Source organism: Oryctolagus cuniculus, chromosome 2 (assembly GCF_964237555.1).
Source record: "Oryctolagus cuniculus chromosome 2, mOryCun1.1, whole genome shotgun sequence".
In the NCBI taxonomy this organism is placed as follows: domain Eukaryota; kingdom Metazoa; phylum Chordata; class Mammalia; order Lagomorpha; family Leporidae; genus Oryctolagus; species Oryctolagus cuniculus.
Genome location: NC_091433.1, coordinates 91,369,308 through 91,393,237, shown reverse-complemented (window position 1 = coordinate 91,393,237; position 23,930 = coordinate 91,369,308). Strand labels below are relative to the sequence as shown.

Below are 23,930 nucleotides of genomic sequence, written 5' to 3'. Positions count from 1 at the left end.
CAGAACTGCGCCAGTCTGAAGCCAGGAGCCAGGAGCTTCTTTCGGGTCTCCCACATGGGTGTAGGGCCCCAAGGACTTGGGCCATCTTCTACTGCTTTCCCAGGCCATAGCATATAGCTGGATTGGAAGTGGAGCAGCTGGGACTAGAACCGGTGCCCAAATGGGATACTGGTGTTGCAGGTGGCGGCTTAACCCATTGTACCACAATGCTGCCCATACTCCAGAAGCTCTTTGAAGTCTTCTTTATTTTTATTTTTTATTTTTTTTTGACAGGCAGAGTGGACAGTGAGAGAGAGAGACAGAGAGAAAGGTCTTCCTTTTGCCGTTGGTTCACCTTCCAATGGCCGCCGCGGCCGGCGCATCGCGCTGATCCGAAGCCAGGAGCCAGGTGCTTTTCCTGGTCTCCCATACGGGTGCAGGGCCCAAGGACTTGGGCCATCCTCCACTGCACTCCCGGGCCACAGCAGAGAGCTAGCCTGGAAGAGGGGCAACCGGGACAGAATCCGGCACCCCGACTGGGACTAGAACCTGGTGTGCCGGCACCACAAGGCGGAGGATTAGCCTATTGAGCCGCGGCGCCGGCCTTGAAGTCTTCTTATATAACTAGTAGCCCATCCCCGCCCCCCAAAGGAGGAAACGGTATCCAGAGAAAGATAAGCATGGTTAGTGTGATGTTTGTTGCCCCCACCGCGGTAGATGATGTCCTTATGATTACCCCTGTTTCCTGGGTGAGTCCTGTGCTGCGGAAGGAGCAGGTGGGCAGTCAGCATCCTGCTAGCTGTGAGAGCCTCCCCAGAGCACCTGCTGGGTCTCCTCCTTGGCTGGGTCCAGCTGTGACACTCACACGCCACTGCTACTCCCCTCCCACGTGGCTCCAACAGCTGTAGGTTCTTCCGAGTAACGTGATGGCGTTGATGGGAGGCTGAATTCAAACATTTTCCTGTGTCCAGGAATGCCTGGCCCGACGACCACTGGCCATGCAAGTGGAATCCGGGCTCATGAGGTGGGGACTTCCCTGGAGGCAGTCACCGTCAGAGCCACTTTTTGGGGGGACAAACTCGGCTTCCTTTCAAGAGCTCTTTGCCACCATGTGTGAAGCTCTCTGTTGCTTTAGTGTGTGGATTTCATGTTCTTTGTCCTAGGACAGCTGAAAGCATGGTGACAGAGGAGGAGATAGACAGAAGGAAGTTTCCAAACCTACCCGGGGCTGGAAGGGTGCCTGGTTCCCTTGGGGACTGAGAAAAAAAAAATCTGGGGCTGGAGCCGGTGCCACGGCACAGTGGGTTAATCCTCCGCCTGCGGCGCCAGCATCCCATATGGGTGCCGGTTCTAGTCCTGGCTGCTCCTCTTCCAAACCAGCTCTCTGCTGTGGCCTGGGATAGCACTGGAAGATGGCCCAAGTCCTTGGGTCCCTGCACCCAAGTGGGAGACCCGGAGGAAGCACCTGGCTCCTGGCTGCGGATTGGCACAGTTCCAGCCATTGCGGCCATTTGGGAAGTGAACCAACGTACAGAAGACCTTTCTCTCTGTCTCTCCCTCTCACTGTCTGTAACTCCATCTCTCAAATAAATAACTAAAATCTTAAAAAAAAAAAAAAAGTCTGGAGCTTCGCATCAGCAAGCTCACGTTGGTACTTGGGTTAACACTCTCTGGGGACACAGAAGGGCTGACTGCAGGTTTTCTTGCCAGAGCCCTTGGGGGGTTGGTTTGATCTGAGCAGGCTCAGCCTACACCTGCTGGATGGACTTCAGCTGCCCTGCAGAGAGGAGGTCTAGAGGGGGAGAAGCTCCTAGGACACAAGTCTAAGACACAGTGGCTGGAAGAGCATTTTCGTATGGTGACATGCTGATTCTCTTAACGCCTTAGGGCGGCAGGTAGAGGCAATAGGACTAGTACCCATTTTGTGGATGGGGAGTTTGAGGTTTAGAGAGGCTGTTGGCTCCCCGTTGCTTTTTGGCAAGGGCTTGGGAAGGAGGAAGGGGGTGGGGCGTGCAGACACATCTCTACTCTTGCTGCCCCCCTGCCCCTGCAAGTCCCTGCCTCGGTCCCCCCACCCCCAGGGGAGCAGCAGGACATTCGTGGAGATGAGGAAGCCAGGGGTGAGTTTGCTGCTGCTTTGGCTCATTAACAGTTTGCGCCATTTATCAAAGCAAATGAAAAACAAACAGCGCGGTGATTTTAATTACTCGGCATCGAGGAGGTGATCAAACACCCAGTGACTTTAATTATGGAATCCAGAGCCAGGCAACTCAGCGGCGCCTCCAGGATGCTCAGTGGCAGCTGCAGCCCAGCCCGGGAGCGTCCGTGACCTCTGCGAAGCGGGTCTCCAGGTTCCCCAGGGCTGCGTGAACTTGGCTTTCCCCACTTGTCCAAGGAAGGCACCGGGACAAGGGATAACTTGTCTTCCTTGGGGACTGGGAGTTGGGAAGGGAAAGCAATGGTGGAATTGATGGGAGGGAGAGCGGTGTGCAGATGATTCTAAGAAAGGCAATGGGGAGTCCATTGGGAAGGTGGCCGCAGAGAGCTGCTGTCTTGGGCCCCCTGCTGAGGGCCGTCTGGGCTGCAGGCTCTTGGCTGGAACCTGGGCAGATCCAGCAGTTGTCTCTGATGCTTAAGGACGACTCCCTTGGAGTGGTTCTTTGTGGGCCTCTGCATTCCGGGGTCCTGCCTGCGTGGAGCCCATCTGTTAGCGATGGGTCCTCCCTTGCTCTCGCGCCATCCTTGGGGCTGACGCTGGGCTCCACTCGGCTCTGTCTTTGCTGAATGCACTTCCAACCCTCAAGGTCCTTTCTGTTCTTAGTGCTGGCTTTCTCCCCACAGAAGCACGCCCGTGTATTCGGCTCGTGGGGCTGGAGCTTCTCATGCCAGCTTTCTGGGATTCCTTGGGATGTGAGCACAGGTTGGCACCATGTTCTCCCAGCCGTCTCTTGGGGGACCATGTTGGGGGACTGTGGTGCCTGCAATCAAATTGCAAGATGCCGCTGGTGTTGGTGGAAGGCTGCCGGCTGATGGACTCTTTTGCCAATTGCCACCAAGGCTGCCTTGTATTTCGCAAGAGAGTCACCACGTGGCACGTGGTGCCTGGAGGGAAACCCAGACCCAAGGGCAGTGTGGTTTTCATTGCCTGGAGATGCCCATGATTAACTCTGGACTGGGAAATTGGCGGAGTGTGGACCTTGTAGATAGCAACCAAGACGCCTCCTGTTTTGTTTCTGGGGCAGTTTGCCGCCACACAATGCTTTCAGGAGTTGCAAGTCACCTGGGAAGAGGGGACTGAGCTAATTGAAAGGTGAAGAGGCAGGGCTGCCCATGGGATATTTATTGGTCATCCATACTGTGCACAAAAGACTCCTTTGAGGGGCCAGTTCTGTGGCACAGGAGGTTAAGCCACCGCCTGTGAGGCCAGCATCCCGTATGGGCACCGGTTCAAGTCTCTGCTGCTCCACTTCTGATCCAGCTCCATGCTAGTGCGCCTAGGAAAGCAGAGGAAGTTGCCCTAAGTGCTTGGGCCTCTGCACCCACATAGGAGAACCAGATGAAGCTCCTGGCTCCTGGCTTTGGACCAGCCCAGCTCTGGCTGTTGCAGACATTTGGGGAGTGAACCAGCAGATGGAAGGGACCCCTCTCTCTCTCCTTCTCTCTCTCTCTAACTCTGCCTTTCAGATAAATACATGAATCTTCAAAAAAACCCAAAAGGACTCCCTCAGCAGCTGCAGTCACATTGATGAGGACTGAAGCTGCCCGAGGCCAGGCTGTTCAGTGTCTCGTTCTCGTGCATGTGTGGCGGCACGCTCTGGAGTTCTAAGGTAGCCCGATGGGAGTTACCAGGAAAGAGCCTTGTGGTTGCTACTCATGCCATCAATCGTGGGTGTTTGATGTTCACCCAGACCCCCGGGGCATTAGGCAAGTCACTGAACCTCACTATGTGAGCCCATGTCCAGGTACACACACACACACACACACACACACACACGCTTGCACAAGATGAGCAGGTGCGTTGTGTTAGTGATGGCTTACAGAAGTACAGAGGCCAAGAGGATGCTGACTTCAGACTGAGAGCCAGCAACTCTGCAGCTACAATTCAGTCTGAGCCCAAAGACGGGCACCTGTGTCCCAGGGCAGCAGGAGATGGATGCCCAAGCTCCGAGAGAGAGAGAGAGAGAGAGAGAGAGAGAGAGAGAGACTTGTCCCGCGCTGCCTTTTTGTTCTATTTCAGCCTTCAGCAGATCACATGATACTCACCAAGTTGGTGAGGGCCATCCCCCCCTGCCTTGGTCCTCCAACTCAGATGTGGACCCCTCAAGCTTGCACTCAGAATATTGTTCTACCAGCCCTCTGGGCATGTCTTCATCCAGTCAAATTGACATGTTAGACTCACCATCAAGCCTGACAATTTTTTTTTAATGACATGGAGCTCCTTTTTCTTTGCGAAAAGCAACTTCCTCTCCTGGGCCGGTCTTCAGTTGTTGGGTCTGTGGTGATATCCGTGGGTCTTTTCCTGAGTCCCCAAGGCTGAGCTGAAGCAGACGTGGGGACTGTGTTCCTTAGCTGGATTTTGCTGAGTTGTTCTATTTACGGTTACTTAAGTCCCTGTTTGCTGGATGCATTTGGTGCATCACCTGAAAACCAGAGTGGGGAGAAGGGAGGGGCGGATCAGAGAAATGTGTGCCCTGGCTCTGCCAAGTTGGTTCCCCAGAGGAGCCCCCAGTTGCCCAGCCAACCAAAAGTCAAAGTTAGCATCCAACTCACTCAACCAGTTTTCGTATCGCTGGTGGCTTTATGGAGGGCGATCTCTGCTTGCGCCTTTCACATCACCAGGAGGTATTTAAGACTTGCAGGCGCAAGCTACCCCAGAAGGCAGGTGGGGGCAGTCTCGGGTGTGGTTCTTGAGTTCCTGGAGGCCATCCATTGCTGTCGAATCTGTCCTGTCCCCTCTGGGGAATAACCATGGCGAGTGCTGGAGCCCAGGGCGGCGCTAAGGGTTGCAGACAAAAGCCTGAAATAGTGTTTGGGGCCGTTTTGCAAAGTCAGAAGGTAGAGGGGTTGTCTGTGCTCCCTGAAAAAGCAGCACTTCCTTGGTCTCTCCTGCACATTTTCATCGGGGTTAGAAGACCCTTCCAGCAAGTGCTGGCACGACAGTTGGCGCTAAGAGCTCTGGGAAGACCACTGGACTGGGCGTCAGGAGACGTGGCTTTGAACACCTGCCCCGTCGGCACTTGTTCCATGGCCCTTACACTGTGCTGTCGGCTTGCAGCCTCCTGGGGTTGTCGAGAGCATTGGCTACAATCCCATGAAACCTCAGAAAGGGGTGCACAGAGGCTGGTCATGGCTCAGCTTCCTGGAGTGCAAAGTGGCAGCCGCATCGGGACTGTGTTGTGGGCACCGGGAATGAGTTCAGGGATGTAGGACTCAACGTGATAAAAGCTATGACACACGGTGCAGCCCACGCCAAGAATCAGTGGATGTTGGTGATGAAGACGAGGATCCTGCAGCTTGGCCCCGGGCTACAGATGATCTGAGTGCTGATGAAGCTCCGGGAAGGCCGTGGGATGGCCTGGCTTGGAACACAGCCGTGCTCGGTGGGAAGAGGGAGAGTTGTGAGCTCACGGGGCCCCTGGGATGTTGCTGTCCCAAGGAACCCGTGGCTGCCTCTTTGCCTTAGAGTCACCTGCATGCGGGCCCCAGCTTCGCTTTCTAACTAGGACGTGGAGCCCTGATGTTGGCTGTGGACACGGAGGAGTCTGCACAGGTGGGTGCAAGTGACCAGCTCTCCTGCAGGAGGCGCTGCCTCGCACAGCCTCCAGATGTGCCTGGATGGGCTCTGTAGAGCAGCCGCGGGATACAAGCTAGTGCCCGTATGGGATGCTACACTGGGACTGGGAGCACCTAGAAGGTGCCCCTAACCCATCATGGGTGAGGGTACAGAGGGGTCTGTCCCAGGGAAGCGATGCCTGGCCAGGTGACAGACAGGAGGAAACGCAGTCCAGCACTGAATGAGAGCAGGGTGCGTGGTCAGCGGCAGCAGCAGCGACCGCAATGGTAGGAGCTGATGGCCAGTGCAGCCGGGCAGGGGTCCTGCCTGGCCCCGATGCGTTTCCACCTTAGCTGGGAGCAGCTATGGCTGAGGTTTCCAACTGGCTGTAGGTAGAAGCTGCGAGAGCAGCCATGGAGCTGGGGCCAGTGCCTCTGTCAGCAACGTCTACTCCCTGCAGAAACTCAGTGTGGTGTCCCGCGGTCTTCCTAACGGGTCACGTGACACCTCCCAGGGCCGTCTCTTTCCCACAGCCGGACAGATAGTCGGATGTTGCTGCTCTGTGTGCTCCCGACACCATGCGCAGTGGCTTTCCATTGTGTACGTTTTTCCATTTCCTGCGGTTCTACAGGAAATTAGCCAGGAAACTCCCCCCGGGTGCCAGGTGGCTTGCAATAGCTCATTGGGAATAGCTGTGTGGGGAGAAACAGCCCCTTCAGCAGTGGGTGGGAAGTGTGATTGAAATATGACTTATTTGACATTATGGAACTTGGAATCAGCAGTGCGAGTCAGATGGAGCGGTAGTAACGGTAACCACGTTGCCGATCGAGATCAGAATGGAAGCTGGGATTGAGCACGCGCGTGTTTCTCTTGTTTGCGTTTTAGTTTTTGAAGACTTATTCACTTATTTTGATTCCATGTATTGCACAGGTAGGATTCCAAGATAACCATACTTCCCTCCTCCCCCTCTCCCTCCCTCAGTCCTCCTTCTTCCTCTTTTTGTTTTTCTGTAATTTTTGCAAAAACGTAATTCCAGTCCTCTCTGTGATCACAGGTTAGATACACCAATAACCACAATACTCAATAAGAAAAAAGTAGGTCATAGTTAATATAGAATATAAAAAATGTGTAGGAATGAAACAGGGATCTTGTGATCTGATTGCATTTAGAAGTTGTTCATATTCTTGTGGAACTGTAGTATTTATTTATTTTGAAAGTAGATTTACAAGCGAGAGAGAGAGAGAGAGAGAATGCGAGAGAGATCTTCCCTCTGCTGGTTTACTGCCCAGGTGGCTACAATGGCCAGGGCTGGGCCAGGCTGAAGCCAGGAGCCTCATCTGGGTCTCCCACATGGGTGCAGGGGCCCAAGCACTTGATTCATCCTCTGCTGCTTTTCCCAAGCCATTAGCAGAGAACTGGAGTAGCTGGGACTCGAACCGGTGTCCATAAGGGATGCTGGTGTTGGAGGCAGTGGCTTTACCCGCTAAGTCACAGCACGGGCCGCTCTTTTATTTATTTATTTATTTATTTATTTATTTATTTATTTGCAGATTTTTAAGCAGTCCTGAGCCTTTGTCAGGATAGGGCTTCACCAAACAGTTCCTGCCCTGGTATTGCCATAAATGCTGCTTTGAGAATGAGAAGAACTTGTTGGAGGCATTCTGGGGTTTTGGGAGTTGCAATAAGTGAGCACGCCCCCAGTTCCTAATGAGGAGGGTAGGAAGTGGGGGAGCCTACAGTGCGCTGTCGTGCGGGGTGATGCTGTGTGCGGACCCAGGCGGGAAGAACAGGAAACAGACTCTGCAGAGCCCAGTGCTTGGGGTCTTCCCTGGGCACACTCTTGGGCTGGGACGAGGGAGAACTGAGTTGGGCAGAGGGGGCAGCTGGGCGTGGGTGCAGGTGCACCAGCCTTAGCCCATGCCACAAGGCGTTCTGGAGCTGCTGTGCTCTGTCTGTGCGGCCCCAGGGGGCAGCTGTGGCTTTTCCACCTTGGCATTTACTAGCTAGTGGCTGAGGCCACCCTGGGATGGAGGGTGACCTTGGGGGATGCGGCTGCTGATGCCTCCCTGTCAGCTGCACCCTCAGCAGCTGGGGCAGGGAGGTCCCTGTCCACCTCACATGGTGCAGGTGCATGTTTTCAGGTGGGTCCAGGCTGCTCGGTTTGGAAGCCAATTGGCCTCCTCTCTCTGGTTGGCGGGAAATAGAAATTCCTCCTGCTTTGCTGCTCTCAGTGGGAGTTGTGTGGCTGGAGCGCAGTGTTAGAGGGAAGCAGCACAGATGTTCACTGCTCTGCCCCTAACATCTTCACATGTCATAGCTTCCCTGGGTTCTGCGTAATAAGCTTGCCAGGGCTGGCACTGCAGGTTAAGTCTCTGCCTGGGGCGCCAGCATCCCTTATGGGCACCGGGTCAAGCCCCGGCTGCTCCTCTTCCAATCCAGCTCCCTGCTAGTGTGCCTGGGGAGTCGAAGATGGCCCAAATCCTTGGGCCCCTGCACCCACATGGGAAGAAGCTCCTGGCTCAGGCCTGGCCCAGCTCCGGCTGTTGCAGCCATTTGGTAAGTGAACCAGCGGATGGAAGACCTCTGTCTCTGTGTCTCCCTCTCTCTGTCTGTAACTCTGCCTCTCAGATAACTAAAGCTTCAAAACAAAGAAACAGGCTTGCCTGCAAAATCCCGGAGTGTGGCACAGGGAACAAAGCCTTGCCCCTCCCCTTCTCAGCACCCCCTGACTTGGGGGAGGGTCATTGCTGGACATCTCTGTGTCACCGGCTTCTCCGACTGCAGGCTCAAGGGTCTGGTTTTCCCAAAGCTGAAGTGACTGCACAAAGACAGTCATTCCAGGAGCCAGGTTTTACTCACAGGCTGCACGTGGGCACATCCTGCCGGGTGCTGAGGTCTTGTCTGACTTCCTTGTGAATGGGAACGGATTAGGCTGGTTGTCGCCAAGGTGGTGGCATTCACCGGAAGTCACCCTGACTTCAGTACGCGGGCAGGATTGGGCAGAGGTGCAGCTGGGGCAGAATGATAGGCACAGTGGGTGCCCGCCTCAGACAAGCCTCGCCTGCCCATCTGAATCTGGGCCTGTGCATGCATTATCCACAGCCAGGAACCGTCCAGCCAGGCCATGAGCTGTGTCAGCTTCCCGAAGCTGCCCGGCGGCGGGTCCCCTTAGCTGGGACGGTGAGAGGGACTGGCCGAAAGGAGTCTGAAAACGGGACTCCGCGAGGCTCTGGAGTGACGGGAGGTGTGCCCCCTTCCAAGCATCAGGGCTGTCGCCAGACAGCCGAGCTGTCACTCCTGGCGAGGTGACAAGACCCCGAGACTCGCCTGCGAGGCGCTTGCTCATTACCTGGCCTCCCGTGGTCATGGCCATCTGCCCGGTTTGTCCCTCAGAAGATAGCACTTGCAGGGTATCCGGGCGCATGGGACGGCTCTGCTGCAAACTTCAGGGAGGGGGGGCAGCGAGAGGGGGAGCAGCGTTCCTGGAAGCTACCTGGGAAGGTTCTGCTGGCCGACTTTCTGGGGCGCCAGCCTTGTCCTACTTTGATGCTGTTGGTTTCCGGAACGGTCTTGGTTGTAGGTCCCAGGGCTGATGAGGAATAGACTGGCCCTGTCCTGCACGCCCGACCCCACGATGCTACCGCGCCCCGAGCCTTGAGCTAAGGAGGCAACTCTAGGGGTCCTTGACAAGTCTCTGGCTGCCTTAGGCTGTGCCACGAAACCAGGTCAGAGGTTGAGCTAGGTACAAAATGCACATTTGTGGCACTTTTTTTTCTAGCCATGCCAAGCTAGTCACTTCCAAGTTGAGTTAGTTAAAGGACTAGCTGCTCAGTAAACCCCCGAATCACAGTGGCTTCGTACATTGAAAGTGAATTTCTCGGTGACACAGACTCCAGTGGGCACTGGGGGCTGGGGACATGGGCCGTATTCCCTGTGGGCATCCATTTCCTGCCTGCTCTAACTTGTGGCTTCCAAGGACAGCAGAATCCAGCCTGTCCAGGTGGGGGGAGGTAGCATCACCCCGCCGGTATAAAGGGTCGCGCCTAGAGTGTAGACAGTTCTTTTTGCACACATTCCCATTGATCAGAACTCTTACATAGCTCACTAGCTGCAAATGAGGCTGAGAAATTCAATCTCATCTTTAGTGGATGGGGCAGACAGGGGTGGGGGTGGGGTGGATAACCATTCCTCTGGCACCCAGGGTATGGAGGATTCATTTCCAGAAAATCATGTGTCATCATTGGCGTGGACATGATGTCCGTCTACATATCCATCAGTCAGCCATCAGTGATCCCATCAGTCTGTCTGTCTACCTACCTGCCCATCCTTCTTTCCTCTGTTGGACCATCTGTGTACCTATCCATCATCTAACTACCGCTGTCATCTGTCGCCCTGTTTAACAGCACAGTAAGGACCCATGCAATATCTTCCAAAGCAATGCCAAGACCTCACGACAGGTGAATATATCTGTGTACATCCTGTATCCAGTCCTCATTTTTGCTAAGCATTTGTTCTGAAGTTTCCTAGCCACATGCATCCCCCACATGTATGTATTTTGTTTGAGTTGGTTTGGATGTTATAAAAAGATCTTGAATTTTGATCTTTGGGCTTAGATTGTTCGTATAAATGTCAGATTGCTATGACTCATCCGCATTCTTCGCTCCGTTCATGGTGTGACTCCGTCTCAAGTTTCTCACTCTCCTGCGGATGCCTGTTTGGGCTGATTGCAGGTTTTGTTGTTTGAACAGTGCTGCTGTGTGCGCGCGTGCACCTTTACATGCGTCTGATTGTGCACGAGTGTCTTTTTCTTGTCTGCAAGCTCAGAGTGCAGTAGGAGGGCTGTTCAGCCAGATGAGATAATGCTTTGTGTTCAACTTACTCTCCTGGCAAAACACACAGACGACCCTGCACCCTCATCTTCCCCAGCACTTGAACTGCATGCTCATACAACAGACTTGACCTGCTTCGCATCCCAGGGCAGCAAGATTCGCTATTATTTTCCTTCATTCTCGCTGCTTCCTAAACTGGGAGGTGTCGCAGAACCTCAGCCCCACCGCTCACATCAGAAAGGAGGTTCTCAGAGGAGGATTTCATGGAGAGGGAAGCCTTCCATTCAGGTATTTGTCAGGCAGTAGATAGGAAGCGAGCCCCTTCCCCTGTCTCTGTCTGTGCCTTTCCATTCTGGCTACTGGGGACCCTTCTACAAGTTTTCCATGAGCTGCAGAGGCATTGGAGCTGCACCTGCATGCTGCCTGCCTGCCTGCCCCCCCTGCGACAGCCGGGAGTGTGGATTCCAGCAAGAGTAGTCGTTTTCTCCTGCGCCTGCCTCTGTAGCTGGATACAGGTGCAGCACCAGCGCCTCCCCAAGCCCGCATTTAAATCTGTCCTCAATCTGTCTGGTTCCGTCTGGGGGGCAGCCTTGTGAAGATACATCGGGTAAACAAGCGAGGGCAATGGCATGCTTGTGTTGTAAGCTTAAAGGCTTGCACTCGCTGCTGGAGAGAAGGCTCGTGTGGCCTCGTGGCTTGTTAGGAGGAGAGCTGCCTGTGTTGAACACGCACCTGCTTTTCTTAGGTAGCCAACGCGTTGTAAAGTGAGGACTCCACACTGGCGTTCCTGTTTGTGTGGTTGGGGGCGGGGAGGGTCAGCGCCTGCTCTTTAAACTGTGAGCGGCTTTTCCGCCTGGGTGCACCTCCTTTTATTGTGATGGCCTGGGCGATAGAAAATGCAAGGAATGTGCTTTACTCCTCTGTACATTTTGCTTGGTGGGTCTGTGGGGCCTTTTGTCTCTCTCTGCCTCCGGGGGCTTCCCCTGTCTGTTTCCACCCTGGCGTGAATCGGTAAACTAATGGGACATCCGAGCTCGCCACGCCCAGCCCGTCCCTGCGTGTGTGAAAGTGCAGAAAGGAGAACACGCTGCAGATCTCTCTCCTGTGGCTGGCCAGGAGGGAGCAGGAGCTTCCCCAGCAGTGTCTGGCAGAAGCGGAAACGCTCTCTCCTGCCCCTCCCCAACAGCGGCTCCATCATGCTGCCCGGAGCCATCAGCCCGGTGCCTGCCACCTTGGGCTTGCCCCAGAGCAGCTGTGGCAAGGGTCCTGGGGAAGCCAGGAGCAGTCTTCGGGAATCTCTGCCAGCCCAGCCTGCCTCTGTGACTCCTGTCCTGTTAGGTGGGAGGCAGGCGTCCAGCAGAGATGGCGGGGGTGGGGGAGACCCGTGGGGCGGGCGGAGAGTCTAGAGTGACACGTGGGAGTGCCAGAGCCAGCGTCTCCAGATGGTGTGATGTTTTATTTATGGGTGGAAGGAGATGGCGAGCCTGCAGGCGTTGGCTGCATCCTGGTCCGTGGGCCTCCTGCGTGAGACTGGAATCTTCTGTCGCACACCTAGGAGCTGCTCAGTTAAGTCCCCTTTGTGAACAAAGGGAGTGAGGCTGCACAGTGCCCTGAGCGTTGGGTGAATGACCTAGAAAATTAGAGAAAGCCTTGGGCTGAGCCGGTCAACAAGTCCTCCACTCACGCCCTCTGGAATCTACCATTCAGACCTGTGCAGTCGGAAAGAAGAGGGCCTGAGAGGCAACCGGCTCCTGCAGTGCCCACAGACACGGCCCCGAGCACAAGCCTACAAGGCATCTGGCACCCTCCTTGCTTGGTGTCCCCAGGCCCGCCCGAGACTGACAGCTATGGTTCCGTGGCTCAGGGCTGAGCGTTGAGGCGTGTGTGCCCAGCAGCACCAGATGCCTCTGAGTCAGGAGTCACAGAGCCTGGTTTTGCAAGCGAAGAAAACTGTGCCATTAAAAGGTGATTATTCAAGTGGTGTGAGTCAACCAGGCAGCTCCTGGTGGTGCCAAGCAAGGGAGGGAGGGAGAGGTGTGCATCTCCCTCTTCTCTCTCTCCCTCTCTCTCTGTCTCTCTCTCTCTGTAACATCAGGGATGAGAAAGGCAGCGTCAGACCTGGAGAGAGGTGCCCATCCTGAGAAACAGGAAGCAGAAGAGCTCTTCAAGCCCGTCATGGTCATGCATTTGACCTTCACCTCCTCCAAGCCCCTGCACAGGGCGCTTCCCCATCTGCCGATCCAGGAGCCGTGCGCCCGCTGGACGGGAAGTGTGTGCTGCCCCGTGTCCCTGCGTGAGCTGCTCGCAGTCCTCCTTCTGCGGCGTGATTTGGGGGCAGCACTAGCTCTTGTGTCTGGCATACTTTCTGGCTTCAGTGTTTTCCCGGGCTGCTGGGTCTGCTGCCACGGCAACCAGCCTTGCATCACCCACCTTCCCCGGGAGGCGGGGGTGACAGGGACACGGGCGGCCTCTGCTCCGTGCCTGTCCTTGGAAGGCTGGGGGCCTGAGCGGGGAAGAGGGTGGGTGATGTGGAGACGGACGCTAAAGCCACCTGTTTGCCTCCTGTATCCTCCTCCTCTGGTTGCTAGGGAAGTGAGAGAGGAGGAACAGGGGCCTGAGAGGGGCCGGGAGCAAGAAGCCAGGCACAGGCAGCAGGAGCGGGTTCCAGGGTCAGAGCATAAACGCTCAGAGGTTAACGATGGAGCTGCCCAGTCTGTATTTCCCGCTGATTCCCACACCCGCCCCTTGCTTTCTGAGCAGTTTTTTAAAAGCCCTTCCAATACTAATAAAACAAAGCAGGAAGCCTCCTGATGACTTCTTCTTTGGATATTAACAATTTAAAAATATAGCTGAGTTGAGATAGCGGTGGAATAACTTATGCCTGTCTTACTTTCATAACAAGGAGATGGTTCATGTTAATTGTGGTGTTTAAAAATTATTTATTTGAAAGGCAGAGCAACAGAGAGAGAGAGAGGGAGATAGGGAGACACACACACACACACACAGAGAAAAGCAGAGAGAGAGAGAGAGAGAGATCTTCCATTTGAAGGTTCATTCCCCGCATGGTGGCAACAGCCAGGGCTAGGCCAGGCTGAAGCCAGAACTCGACTCTGGAGTTCCATGTGGGTCTCCATATGAGGGGCAGGGACCCAAGCACTTGGGCCATCTTCCACTGCTTTTCCCAGGTGCATTAGCAGAGAGCTGGGTCAGAAGCAGAGCAGCCAGGACTCAAACCTGCATTATGATATGGGATGCAGACGTGGAAGGCAGTGCCTTAACCCACTGTGCCACAATGCCAGCCCCAAATGACCTTTTAGTTTGTCAAAAGTGAAGGAAGTGAAAGTCCAGTCTCGGGTAGTAAAAATACCATCTTAAGTGTTAAAGTGATCATATTAAGTGTTAAAGTGGACATATAGATAGGATTTTGTGTTAAGGGATCATATAAATAAGATCAACTGTCTGGTAATAACAATAGATAGAATTAAGGAGAGAATCTTCCAACATGGGAAGCAGTCCACACAGCAGACTCACAGAATGACAGTTGCTTTAAGTAGCACTCTGACCTCAGAATCAGCCCTTCAGGCATCTTGGTCTGGCTGAAAAGCCCATGAGAGCATTTTAGGCATGGAAAGCCAAGACACTGTGGCAAAAATGTCCTACATGAAGGATCTCTGTGAGTGACACCCCAGCAGAAAGAAGGGGCTATCAAAGGAGGCACTTTTCTCTGAAGGGAGTAGAGAACTTCCACTTTGCTTATGGCCTCGTCTAAATACTGATGGAGTTTGTGGATTGAAAAGGTTTCCATAGCCTAGGCAGCGCATGTCAAGAGCCTCGGGTGATCACTGACATCATACATAAGAGTGTTAATTGTTAAATTAACAATATGAGTCATTGTGCACTAAAACGTCTCAGTTTTGTGTGTGTATGCAAATTGTGGAAATCTTTACTTAGTATAGAGTTGGTCTTCTGTGTATAAAGTTAATTGAAAATGAATCTTAATGGAGAATGAGACTGGGGATGGGAGAGGGAGGAGGAATAGGGGGCGGGTGGGCAAGTATGGGGGGAAGAATCACTGTATTCTTAAGGTTGTACTTATGAAACTTGTACTCATTAAATAAAAGATTTCTTTGTGGGGGGAGTAAGTCCGTCTCTCCGTACTTGGTATTGGGGGGTGGGTGAGTGGTGCCGAGGGCAGCTGGGATGGGGAGCTACACTGTTGGCTGGTGGTGAGGGCAGGTATGTGGCATGCAGTAGACACTCCAGGACTGGGTGCAGAGGAGCCAAGCAGATGGAGCAGAGGGGCTGGCATATTGAGGACAGCAGTGGGTGTGGCCTAGGGCAGGTGGCAGAGGCGCAGAGCCTCTGTGGCTGTGCAGAGACAGAGGGGGAACCAGCCTGGCCAGGGAGGTCTTAGGCAAACACAGAGAGGGGAGTGTGGGATCTTAGATCGGAAACTGCTTCCCCGGTGCCATCAGGACAGCGGGCTTTTCAGGTTTGCATTCTGTTCAGGATGCCTACCCCAGCTCCCACTGTAAGCACTCTTTATGGCACTCCATACTGTAGCAGTAGGGGAACAGACAAGACAACCATGGCCACGGCCAAAGAAAGCCACCCAAGGCAGGGTTAAGCCCACGGGGACAGGGATCAACCCCAACCTGGGAAAGTGACGGCCACTTGAGAGCAGAGTGAGCCTTGTTGCAAGTCACTGCACTCCCTTTCATGCTTGTCTTCTTTAGGAAATGAGGCTAAGAGCTCTCCACATCTATTTGGGGAGTTGAGTCGGGGGATGGACAGATGGACCTGAAGCCCCTAGTACAAGGTCTGGCTAGAGGGAGGAAGCTGATGAAAGTCTCTTATTCCTTCTGTGTCAGGAGTTTCACAAGGGGCTCACCACTGCTGGAACCACGTGCAGAGGAGCCACGGTCCCCGAAGTCGGAGACCGCACAGTGTTCAGGATCCCAACTTAGCTGCAGGAGCTATTTGCTTGAGAGCTCTTGGCAGAGAAACGCAGAGACCGGGAGACATAGACGCAGAGGAGAGAGAGAGAGAGAGAGAGAGAGAGAGAGAGAGCGCTTCCATTTACTGTTTCACTCCTGAAATGGCCACAACAGCCGGGGCTGGGCCAGTCCGGAGCCAGGAGCCTGGAACTCCATCCTGGTCTCCTATGTGGGTAGCAGAGACTCAAGTACTTGGGCCATCACCTGCTGCCTTCCAGGGTGCATTAGCAGGGAGCTGGGTCGATGCCAGCCTCAAGTCCTTCCTTTATATGGAGGGAGGGGAGAGGGCAGGTGGAAAGCAAATGGTTAGATTTTCTAGTTGAATTTCATGTAGAAAGATGCCCAAATCCATGATAGAGGGATGCCCTGGTGGGAGACACGGATAGGCAATGCTTCTCCCCTAAGGGCTGGGAAGCAGGAGATGTGCGCTGACTGCTGGGATGGTCTCAGGACTTTGGCTTCACACGGCATGTGTCCCCTGGGGGAGCAGGTCCCAGAGGTGAGCGGTAGTGGGACTGAGTTGTCACCACACTGCTCCATCTGCCGGGATCGGCACCTTCCGACAGCAAAAGGAGACTTCCAGTGTTTGTAAAGGAGACGGTCTCACAGGCTGCCAACCCTGGGCCTCAGCTGGTGGCTGGAGGTGCCAGCTGCAGCTCGGTGGAAACGAGCCTGGGGGTGGCATCGTTAACACAGGAGAGGAGGATGACGACAGCAAGACAAGCTAGGATTTCAGTACACGGCTGTGTCATTCCCCTTCTTAGCCTCCACGGGATTCTGTTTACTGCTCCTCTTAAATATTGACAGCCTCCCTCTGGGAAGAAGAAGGATGAGAGAAAAGAAATAATGTTAATCATGACGACGGTGACATCTGTCTTTTGCGTGTCCAGCATGTGGCTGTGAGTCGCTTTGTCTGCATCATTTCCAATCTGGATGGAACCTTTGTCCTGTTAAACAGATGATGAAATCTGGCCCCACAGGGGATGTGGGACATGCAGAGTGTCCTGCTTGCTGGGCAGACAAACCTGGACTTGACCCCTGCGTGGGTGTTGGTATCTTTGACCCAGAGGTTGCTTTCACGGCATCAGAAAAGGGATGGAATAAACAATCTTCCTCTTCTTCTGTGAAGCCCCATGTTCCTGAAACCTGCTCTGGGGAAGTAGAAGGAGGCAGAAACACCCATCTGGGGGCACTGCCAGGCCTCGCGCATGAGAAACATTTTAGCACCTGGCTGTTCTCCCCCAGTCTTTCGTCCAGCGTCTTCTCTTCCTTGCATCGGTCTGCTACCCTTCCTAACGTTGCACTGACCTAAATTAGCCCCACCAATGCCCTCCTATACATGTCCTTATGCCCACTGATAGGAAGGTTCTTTTCCATGCCATAGAAAAGAATTAGCTTCTGAGTTGGAGCTTGGTTCCTTCTCTGCTAATCCTTTTCGTGCTGAAATTTTCAACTCTTACAGAAGCTCTGTGAAGGGTTCCTTTGATAATCCTTAGTGCTTTCCACCAGCCAAAATTGCACTGGCTGCCTTAGGTCCTGGTGTAAGTCTCTTCTCACTCAATAGCTCCTAAGGATTTGGAAGACAGGTCGTGCCTTCTGTTATCCCTGGTCCTTATGCAGAGCAGATTTGCAGTAACCATTGCTGGATAAATAAAAGCCCTGCCTGTCTCTGTTTCCCTTATTTATTGCACAGAGCCGCACCTCTGAGTCTTACACTGCACAGGCAAGCAGGTCTCCTGGGACGTAGATCCCACGGACAGGCTATGCTCAGACCCCTGTTCCGACCCTCCTCCTCCTCCACTCTGGGTGTCCCTGCAGAGTCACCGGTGGCACTGTCCCCGAGCACACAGAAGAGTGACCGAGAGGTTGTTCAAATCCCACATGGTTGGTGCCTTTGGGACGGGCTAGGGATGGAGAGTGCTGAGGAAGCTGGCTTTCAGATCAGTTTCAGAGCCGGAATCACGTTCTTCCCTCCCCTACTCTTGTGTGCTACAGCACAACAGGCTTGCTCCCAGGGTGAGCTCACAGTGCTGGCTGTGATGGGACTGGCGAGGAGGCCATCCGTGGCGCGGCCTCTCCTCCCGCTGCTGGTGGAGGCAAGGGCTCATCAGGACCAGGGACAGGACCCTGGCGGGGCAGCCTGCTTTCCTTCCTGGCTTCCCTGTGCGCTTCCGGAGGCCAGCGAGGCTGGCCTTGCTGTTCCAAACAAGCTGGGGGAGGGGGCATGTGGTAGACTTCCCTCTTGAGAATTCCAGTCTGAGCAATAAGTGGGACCCTCTGGTGGTGCCTCCTGTGCAAACCAAGCTGACTCTCGTCCACTAATTGCCTCCCACTGGAATTGATCTTGTTGAGGTATTTCCTGTGGGTCTCCTGGACCTCAGAGGGGTCTTTATTGCTTTTTTAATTGAATATGGACTTGTCCAAATCAATATTCTTATTTAAAATGGTGCAAAAAGCCGTGATATTTTCTCTTCCTTTGAATATATGGTTTTTTTTAGTATACACATTTTATATTCTGCCTTTAGAGGTATTTCTGCTACACAGCTGCTTTACCGAGACGCAGACTCCTACGGGCCCGCTCTGTCCGACACGTACCTCGAATATCTGTTCACAGTGCTTGATTTCTGCAGTTGGTTGTATAATGAGGAAGGAGTGTGCAGGGAGTTTGGAGAGTCCTATTAACCAGGTCACTCATGAATCTATCTTCTTGTGTTTATTAGAAATAGCAGGGAACACAGTAATATTTAAGCACAACCACTTATAAGAGCTTGGCTTTTTTTTTTCAAAGATGCCTTAGTAAATTTTCTTTCCCGTTGGAGACTTCAAAATGTTGTACTACAGCTTCTCATCATCAGAACACTTCTTCCCCGTTTGCCTTCTGGGCTTGTGCGTAGGGAACCATGACAGATGACAATCAGTGTCTGGGATTAGCGTTTGCTTTTGTGGTCCACTGCACCACTTAAGACCATCCCTGGTGTGCCCACGTTCTTGGCACTGCTTCTGAGGATGGACCGTCGTGAAACAGACAGACCCAGATGGTTATACAGGGCAGGGCTTGGGAACAGACAAGAGAGACTTTCCTCCCAATGCTTGGGCGAAGTTGTCTCGTGAAAAAAGAACAGATTTGTTCTGTGTTGCATCTGAAGACAGAAATGACCGAATGAAGGCTGCGCTGGGGCGGATTTTGAGTCCATCTAAGGCAGAACTTAGCTGCTAGAGCTCCTGGCCTCTCTGGGACAGGTTGCCTTCTGAGGGAAGTAGTGAATACCCAGCATGGCATGTGCTGGAGTCTGGGCCAAAGGAGCCGTCTTCCAGGAATGCTCCTTCCTGAAATAGCAAGTCTGCATGGCCGGGAGACAGCATGTGGTAGAGCTGTCGGCTGCTTTGGATGTTGGAAAACTGGAGATACAGTTGCCTCTGAGGAGCGGAAGCCGCCAATGCTTTTGAATTGCTGGAAAGAATACCGTGATCGGGCCTCTCTAGCCAAGGCCAAGGACAGAGGGTGCATTTGGAGCTGTTGAGGCAAGCCATGCCTTATTTCGGACAGGTGTTTTACCTACATGGTCAGCTCTTCAGATGTTCCACAACCACTTAAGATGCACTGCAATCCTTCGTTTTGTTGCAGTGCTTATGACTTGGCCAGCACCAGGTTGTCCTTAAAGTTACGATAAGGAGCCCTTTCAAATGCAGAGAGTTTTCTACTTTGCCTAGCACCTTATGCAGTTCCTCGTTTGATCCTCACTGTAATTCTCTCATGAGGTGTGGTGGCTGTTATCTCAATTTCCAAGGAGGGAGACAGACTCACCCAGCATCACGTGGTAGCAGGAGACCCGGGATGTATCTGGTGCGTGGAAATCAGAATCCTGCAAGTTGGGGGGAGGATTTCTGGCCATGCCAATCACCAGCTCTGTGGCTCTGGATGGTCTTTCAGTGGGGATGAGCTCCAAGGTGCCCACTACATCACTGCTGTCTGATTCTCCAGCCTCTCTCGCTGGCAAGGTGACCGGTGCCATGCGTGCTTTGGGCCTGGAAGATAGGAAGGGAAGTGAAGAACGTGTGAGCTGGTTTGGAAGATCTCTGGGTCCTGGTGTGTTTCCAGGGTGGTAACACAAGCCATGTCCCAGACAGATCACGTTTACCAGGGGGAGGCCCTGGTTGCATTTTGCTTCAGGATATGAGAGCCGAGAATATGTTTCTTGCTCTTGGTGAGTGTGATGGTGCTGTAGAGGGGTGGAGGTGGCCATTATGACCATTGGCAATCCTTGATAGAAGAGTCAGCATGAATGTTGAGTTCACCCGTGGTACAGAGAACGAGGTTGCAATCAAAGTTATAGTTTAGTCTGGTTTTGTCATTTAATTTCCTAAGCAGAGCGATTGAACTGAAAACTAGATTTTATGCTGCTTATTAAGGCTCTCGACAAAGCTAACTTGCCCTTGACTACAAATGCAATATATGTTCATTGTAGAAAATTTGTAAAAATAAAGACAATTACAAAAGCAATTACCTATAATATCCCAAAGATAAGTATTATGAAAATTCTGTTAGAACTATTTGAAATATTTTTCTGTGCACCTATACATTTAAAATTATTAGAATTCCACACACATTTCTTTTTATTGTTCATGCAAACTTTTCTTGTTTTATGAAGGGGCTCTCATGGAAGCATCTGACTTGAATTTGGATTTGGGAGACAGGCTGTGTTGCAGTGTGGGTATCACAGTGCGTTTAACCCATTTCCTCTTGTCGGCTACATTGAGCGCTTAGGATCTTTCACTCGTGAAAGTACCCTTTCACACAAATCCCTGCCAAAGCGTTAGATGTCAGTCTAGTTTGTTCAGAGAGACAGACTAAAGCTGGGCTTCTATTTGTGGGGTACCAACAACCCCACTGGGCATTCAAGAGTTAGTTACAAACCATACTTATCAGAGCTCACCAATTTACCAATATGGAGGGTGTTGCCATCATTGCACTGGTATGGGCACCCTGGCTTTTCCCATGGTTCATGTTTGGCATTGACATTAATGCCGCGGACTCATTTTTCTTTTTTTTTTTTTTTTTCTGTCAATTCTCCTTTAGCCTGATGAAGTCCTCCGATATCGATCAGGATTTATTTACAGACAGTTACTGCAAGGTGTGCAGTGCGCAACTGATCTCGGAGTCTCAGCGCGTGGCCCACTATGAGGTAAGGACAGCTTTTCCCACGCTGGGTTTCCTAAAGGAAGAATGAGTAGCATTGTTGTAGGTCTCGCGCATACTCCCTGCTGGAGTGGGGCTGGATTTGAAGAGCCACAGGGCTGGAGCCTGCAGAGTGTGAGGTCAGGCCAGGATACCTGTGTCCTGAGTGGTTGGGAGTGAGGGGCAGGGACACCATTCTCTGCCCTCACTGCTTCCTAGAGCCACTGTCTTGTAAATGTGCAGCTCAGCCCCTAGGGACCCAGTGCTCTTTCTCTCTACTGGTTGTGTCCCTCATTGCTCATCCATTCAAGGATATGGGACAGGATGTGTTCATGCCAGCTCTCTGTGGCTTTCAAGTTTGGTCCAGGAGCCTTTGTCAATCACTATAGAGAAACATGGAGGTGTGAGGGACTCAGCAGAAGCGATGTCCATCCACATGATGGCCAACATCCTAAGTGAGTGCATGACTTCCCCCAAAGAGGGATAGCAAAGTTTTAGAGCAGGACGGCTCAGTGAGCCAGGTCTTTAGGATGAAGGAACAAATGTCTGCTTTTTTAATCCTTGTTAGGAGCAGGTGATGAGTGACCCTGCAGGGAATGGGGTGCTACAGAGGGAGGAGAGGGGACGGTGCGGGAGGGTGTGCTCTGTTTGGAAGCAAACATGTGCCAATGGGAACAGGAGCCTGCGAATGTCACAACTTGTAAGTCTCTTTAGATTGGAGGGCTTAGCCTGCAGTTCTCTTTTCGTCTGATGTGTCTGACAAGTGCCAGTTGTCACTCCTTTGACTCCTCTGGGCCTCAGATTGCTGCGTGCACTAGGAGAAGCATAATGGTGACCAAGCAGACACACACACACACCCCCAACCCTGCGTATTCCCTGGGTTTTGTGCTGTCCGTATGAGATCTGTTGAAGGAGTATTTGTGAAACCCCTTTGGAAGCTGTAAAGGATGCCAGCTATGCACAGTGACATGGGTCATTGTTGCGTCATCTGCAGCAATGCTTAGATGAAGACAAAGCTGGATCTTCAGAGAGAACTCTTCCAACCAGCGCCTGTGAAGAAAGTTATTGTAACTGTCCCTTGTGTCCTTTGGCGACTGGCCTCAGGACTCCGCCCTCAGCCCACCTCCCAGATACCCAAATCTGCAGGTGCTCAAATCCTTTCTCTAACATGGCACACACTGTGTTTGCACAGAGCCTGCCCATGCCCTCCCACGTGCTCTGAGTCATCTCTGGGTCACCATTAATACCTGGTTCAATACCTACACAGCACTTCAGTCATGTGGATTGAGTCTAGCACTCGTTGCCTGGGAAATTCAAGTTTTGCTATTTGGAACTTTCTAGAATTTTTGTTTTCAAATTTTTTTTCCACCTGGCCTTGGCCAAGTCTGTGGATGCTGGACCCATGGCTCTGAAGAGCTGCCTGTATACTCTTCTTGTCAAGAGGCAACCAGGTGTTGGAAGTAAATGTGACTGGAAATAGCCAAAGGGAGTAAGTCCGTCTTTTGAAATGAAACTGTTGATTTCTGCAGGTACGGCTTTGTAAACCTGCGTGGTTTCATTAGTATTGTTGATGGAACTAAACAGACTCTGAGGCTGGTTCAGGGCACCGTGTGAGGGACCTGGGCCCAGGGGACATAAGCCTAATGACGTTTAATGAGTCCTGGAGAGTGTTCCAGCATGATCAGATGTTAGGCAGGATTTATGTGTTCCAAGACAATAAATTTTTATTTATCATAACCCAGTGAACACACCTTGGCTGTGGCTTTAGGTCAGTGGGGTGAACGTCAGACAAGATCGGAGGTTACTTTCTTTAGAACACGGTTGATTATAACATTTCAAAGAGACAGTGAGGGTACTGTCTCTGAACAGAAGGCTAATTACTTTTTTTAACTTTTATTTAATGAATATAAATTTCCAAAGTACAGCTTTTGGATTACAGTGGCTTCCCCCCCCCCCATAACTTCCCTCCCACCCGCAACCCTCCCATCTCCTGCTCCTTCTCCCATTCCATTCACATCAAGATTCATTTTCAATTCTCTTTATATACAGAAGATCAATTTAGTATATATTAAGTAAAGATTTCAACAGTTTGCACCCACACAGAAACACAAAGTGTAAAGTACTATTTGAGTACTAGTTATAGCATTAATTCACATTGTACAACACATTAAGGACAGAGATCCTACATGGGGAGTAAGTGCGCAGTGACTCCTGTTGTTGACTTAACAATTGACACTCTTGTTTATGGCATCAGTAATCACTCACGGCTCTTGTCATGAGTTGCCAAGGCTATAGAAGCCTTTTGAGTTCTCCGACTCTTATCTTATTTAGACAAGGTCATATTCAAAGTGGAAGTTCTCTCCTCCCTTCAGAGAAAGGTTCCTCCTTCTTTGATGGCCCATTCTTTCCACTGGGATTTCACTCACAGAGATCTTTCATTTAGGGTTTTTTTTTTTTTTTTTTCAGAGTGTCTTGGCTTTCCATGCCTGAAATACTCTCATGGGCTCTTCAGCCAGATCCAAATGCCTTAAGGGCTGATTCTGAGGCCAGAGTGCTATTTAGGACATCTGGAAGGCTAATTACTTTTAAGAAGGGCATTTCTGGGGGCCAGTGCTGGGGTGCAGTGGGTTAAAGCCCCAGATTGCAGTATTAGCATCCCACAGGGTCCCGGCTGCTCCACTTCCAATCCAGCTCTCTGCTGTGGCCTCGGAGAGCAGTGGAGGATGGCCAAGTCCTTGGGCCCTGCACCTATGGAAGAGGCTCCTGGCTTCTGGCTTCGGATCAGATCAGCTCTGGGATTGCGGCCAATTGGGGAGTGAACCAGCGGATGGAAGACCTCTCTCTCTCTCTCTCTCTGGCTCTGCTTCTCTGTAACTTTGCCTTTTTAAAAAAGATTTATTTATTTATTTATTTGAAAGCGAGAGTTACACAGAGAGAGAAGCACACACACGCACACACACACACACAGAGACAGAAACAGAGAGAGGGAGAGAGAGGTCTTCCATCTGCTGGTTCACTCCCCAATTGGCCACAGTGGCTGGAGCTGCGCTGATCCAAAGCCAGGACCCAGGAGCTTCTTATAGGTCTCCCACGCAGGAGCTGGGGCCCAAGGACTTGGCCATCTTCCACTGCTCTCCCAGGCCACAGCAGAGAGCTGGATCAGAAGTGGAGCAGCC

General features: G+C 52.3%; 1 protein-coding gene across 2 annotated transcripts in view; it reads left to right on the top strand.

Moving 5' to 3' along the window:
* Window positions 1–23,930, top strand: part of ZMAT4 (zinc finger matrin-type 4) — a 367,608-nt gene that overhangs the window by 54,686 nt on the left and 288,992 nt on the right. For both annotated transcript variants that reach the window (XM_051832388.2, XM_051832389.2), the window contains exon 2: window positions 20,656–20,761. In XM_051832388.2, the coding sequence (XP_051688348.1) occupies window positions 20,660–20,761 (102 nt within the window). In that variant the 5' untranslated portion in view covers window positions 20,656–20,659. The remainder of the gene's footprint in view (window positions 1–20,655; window positions 20,762–23,930) is intronic.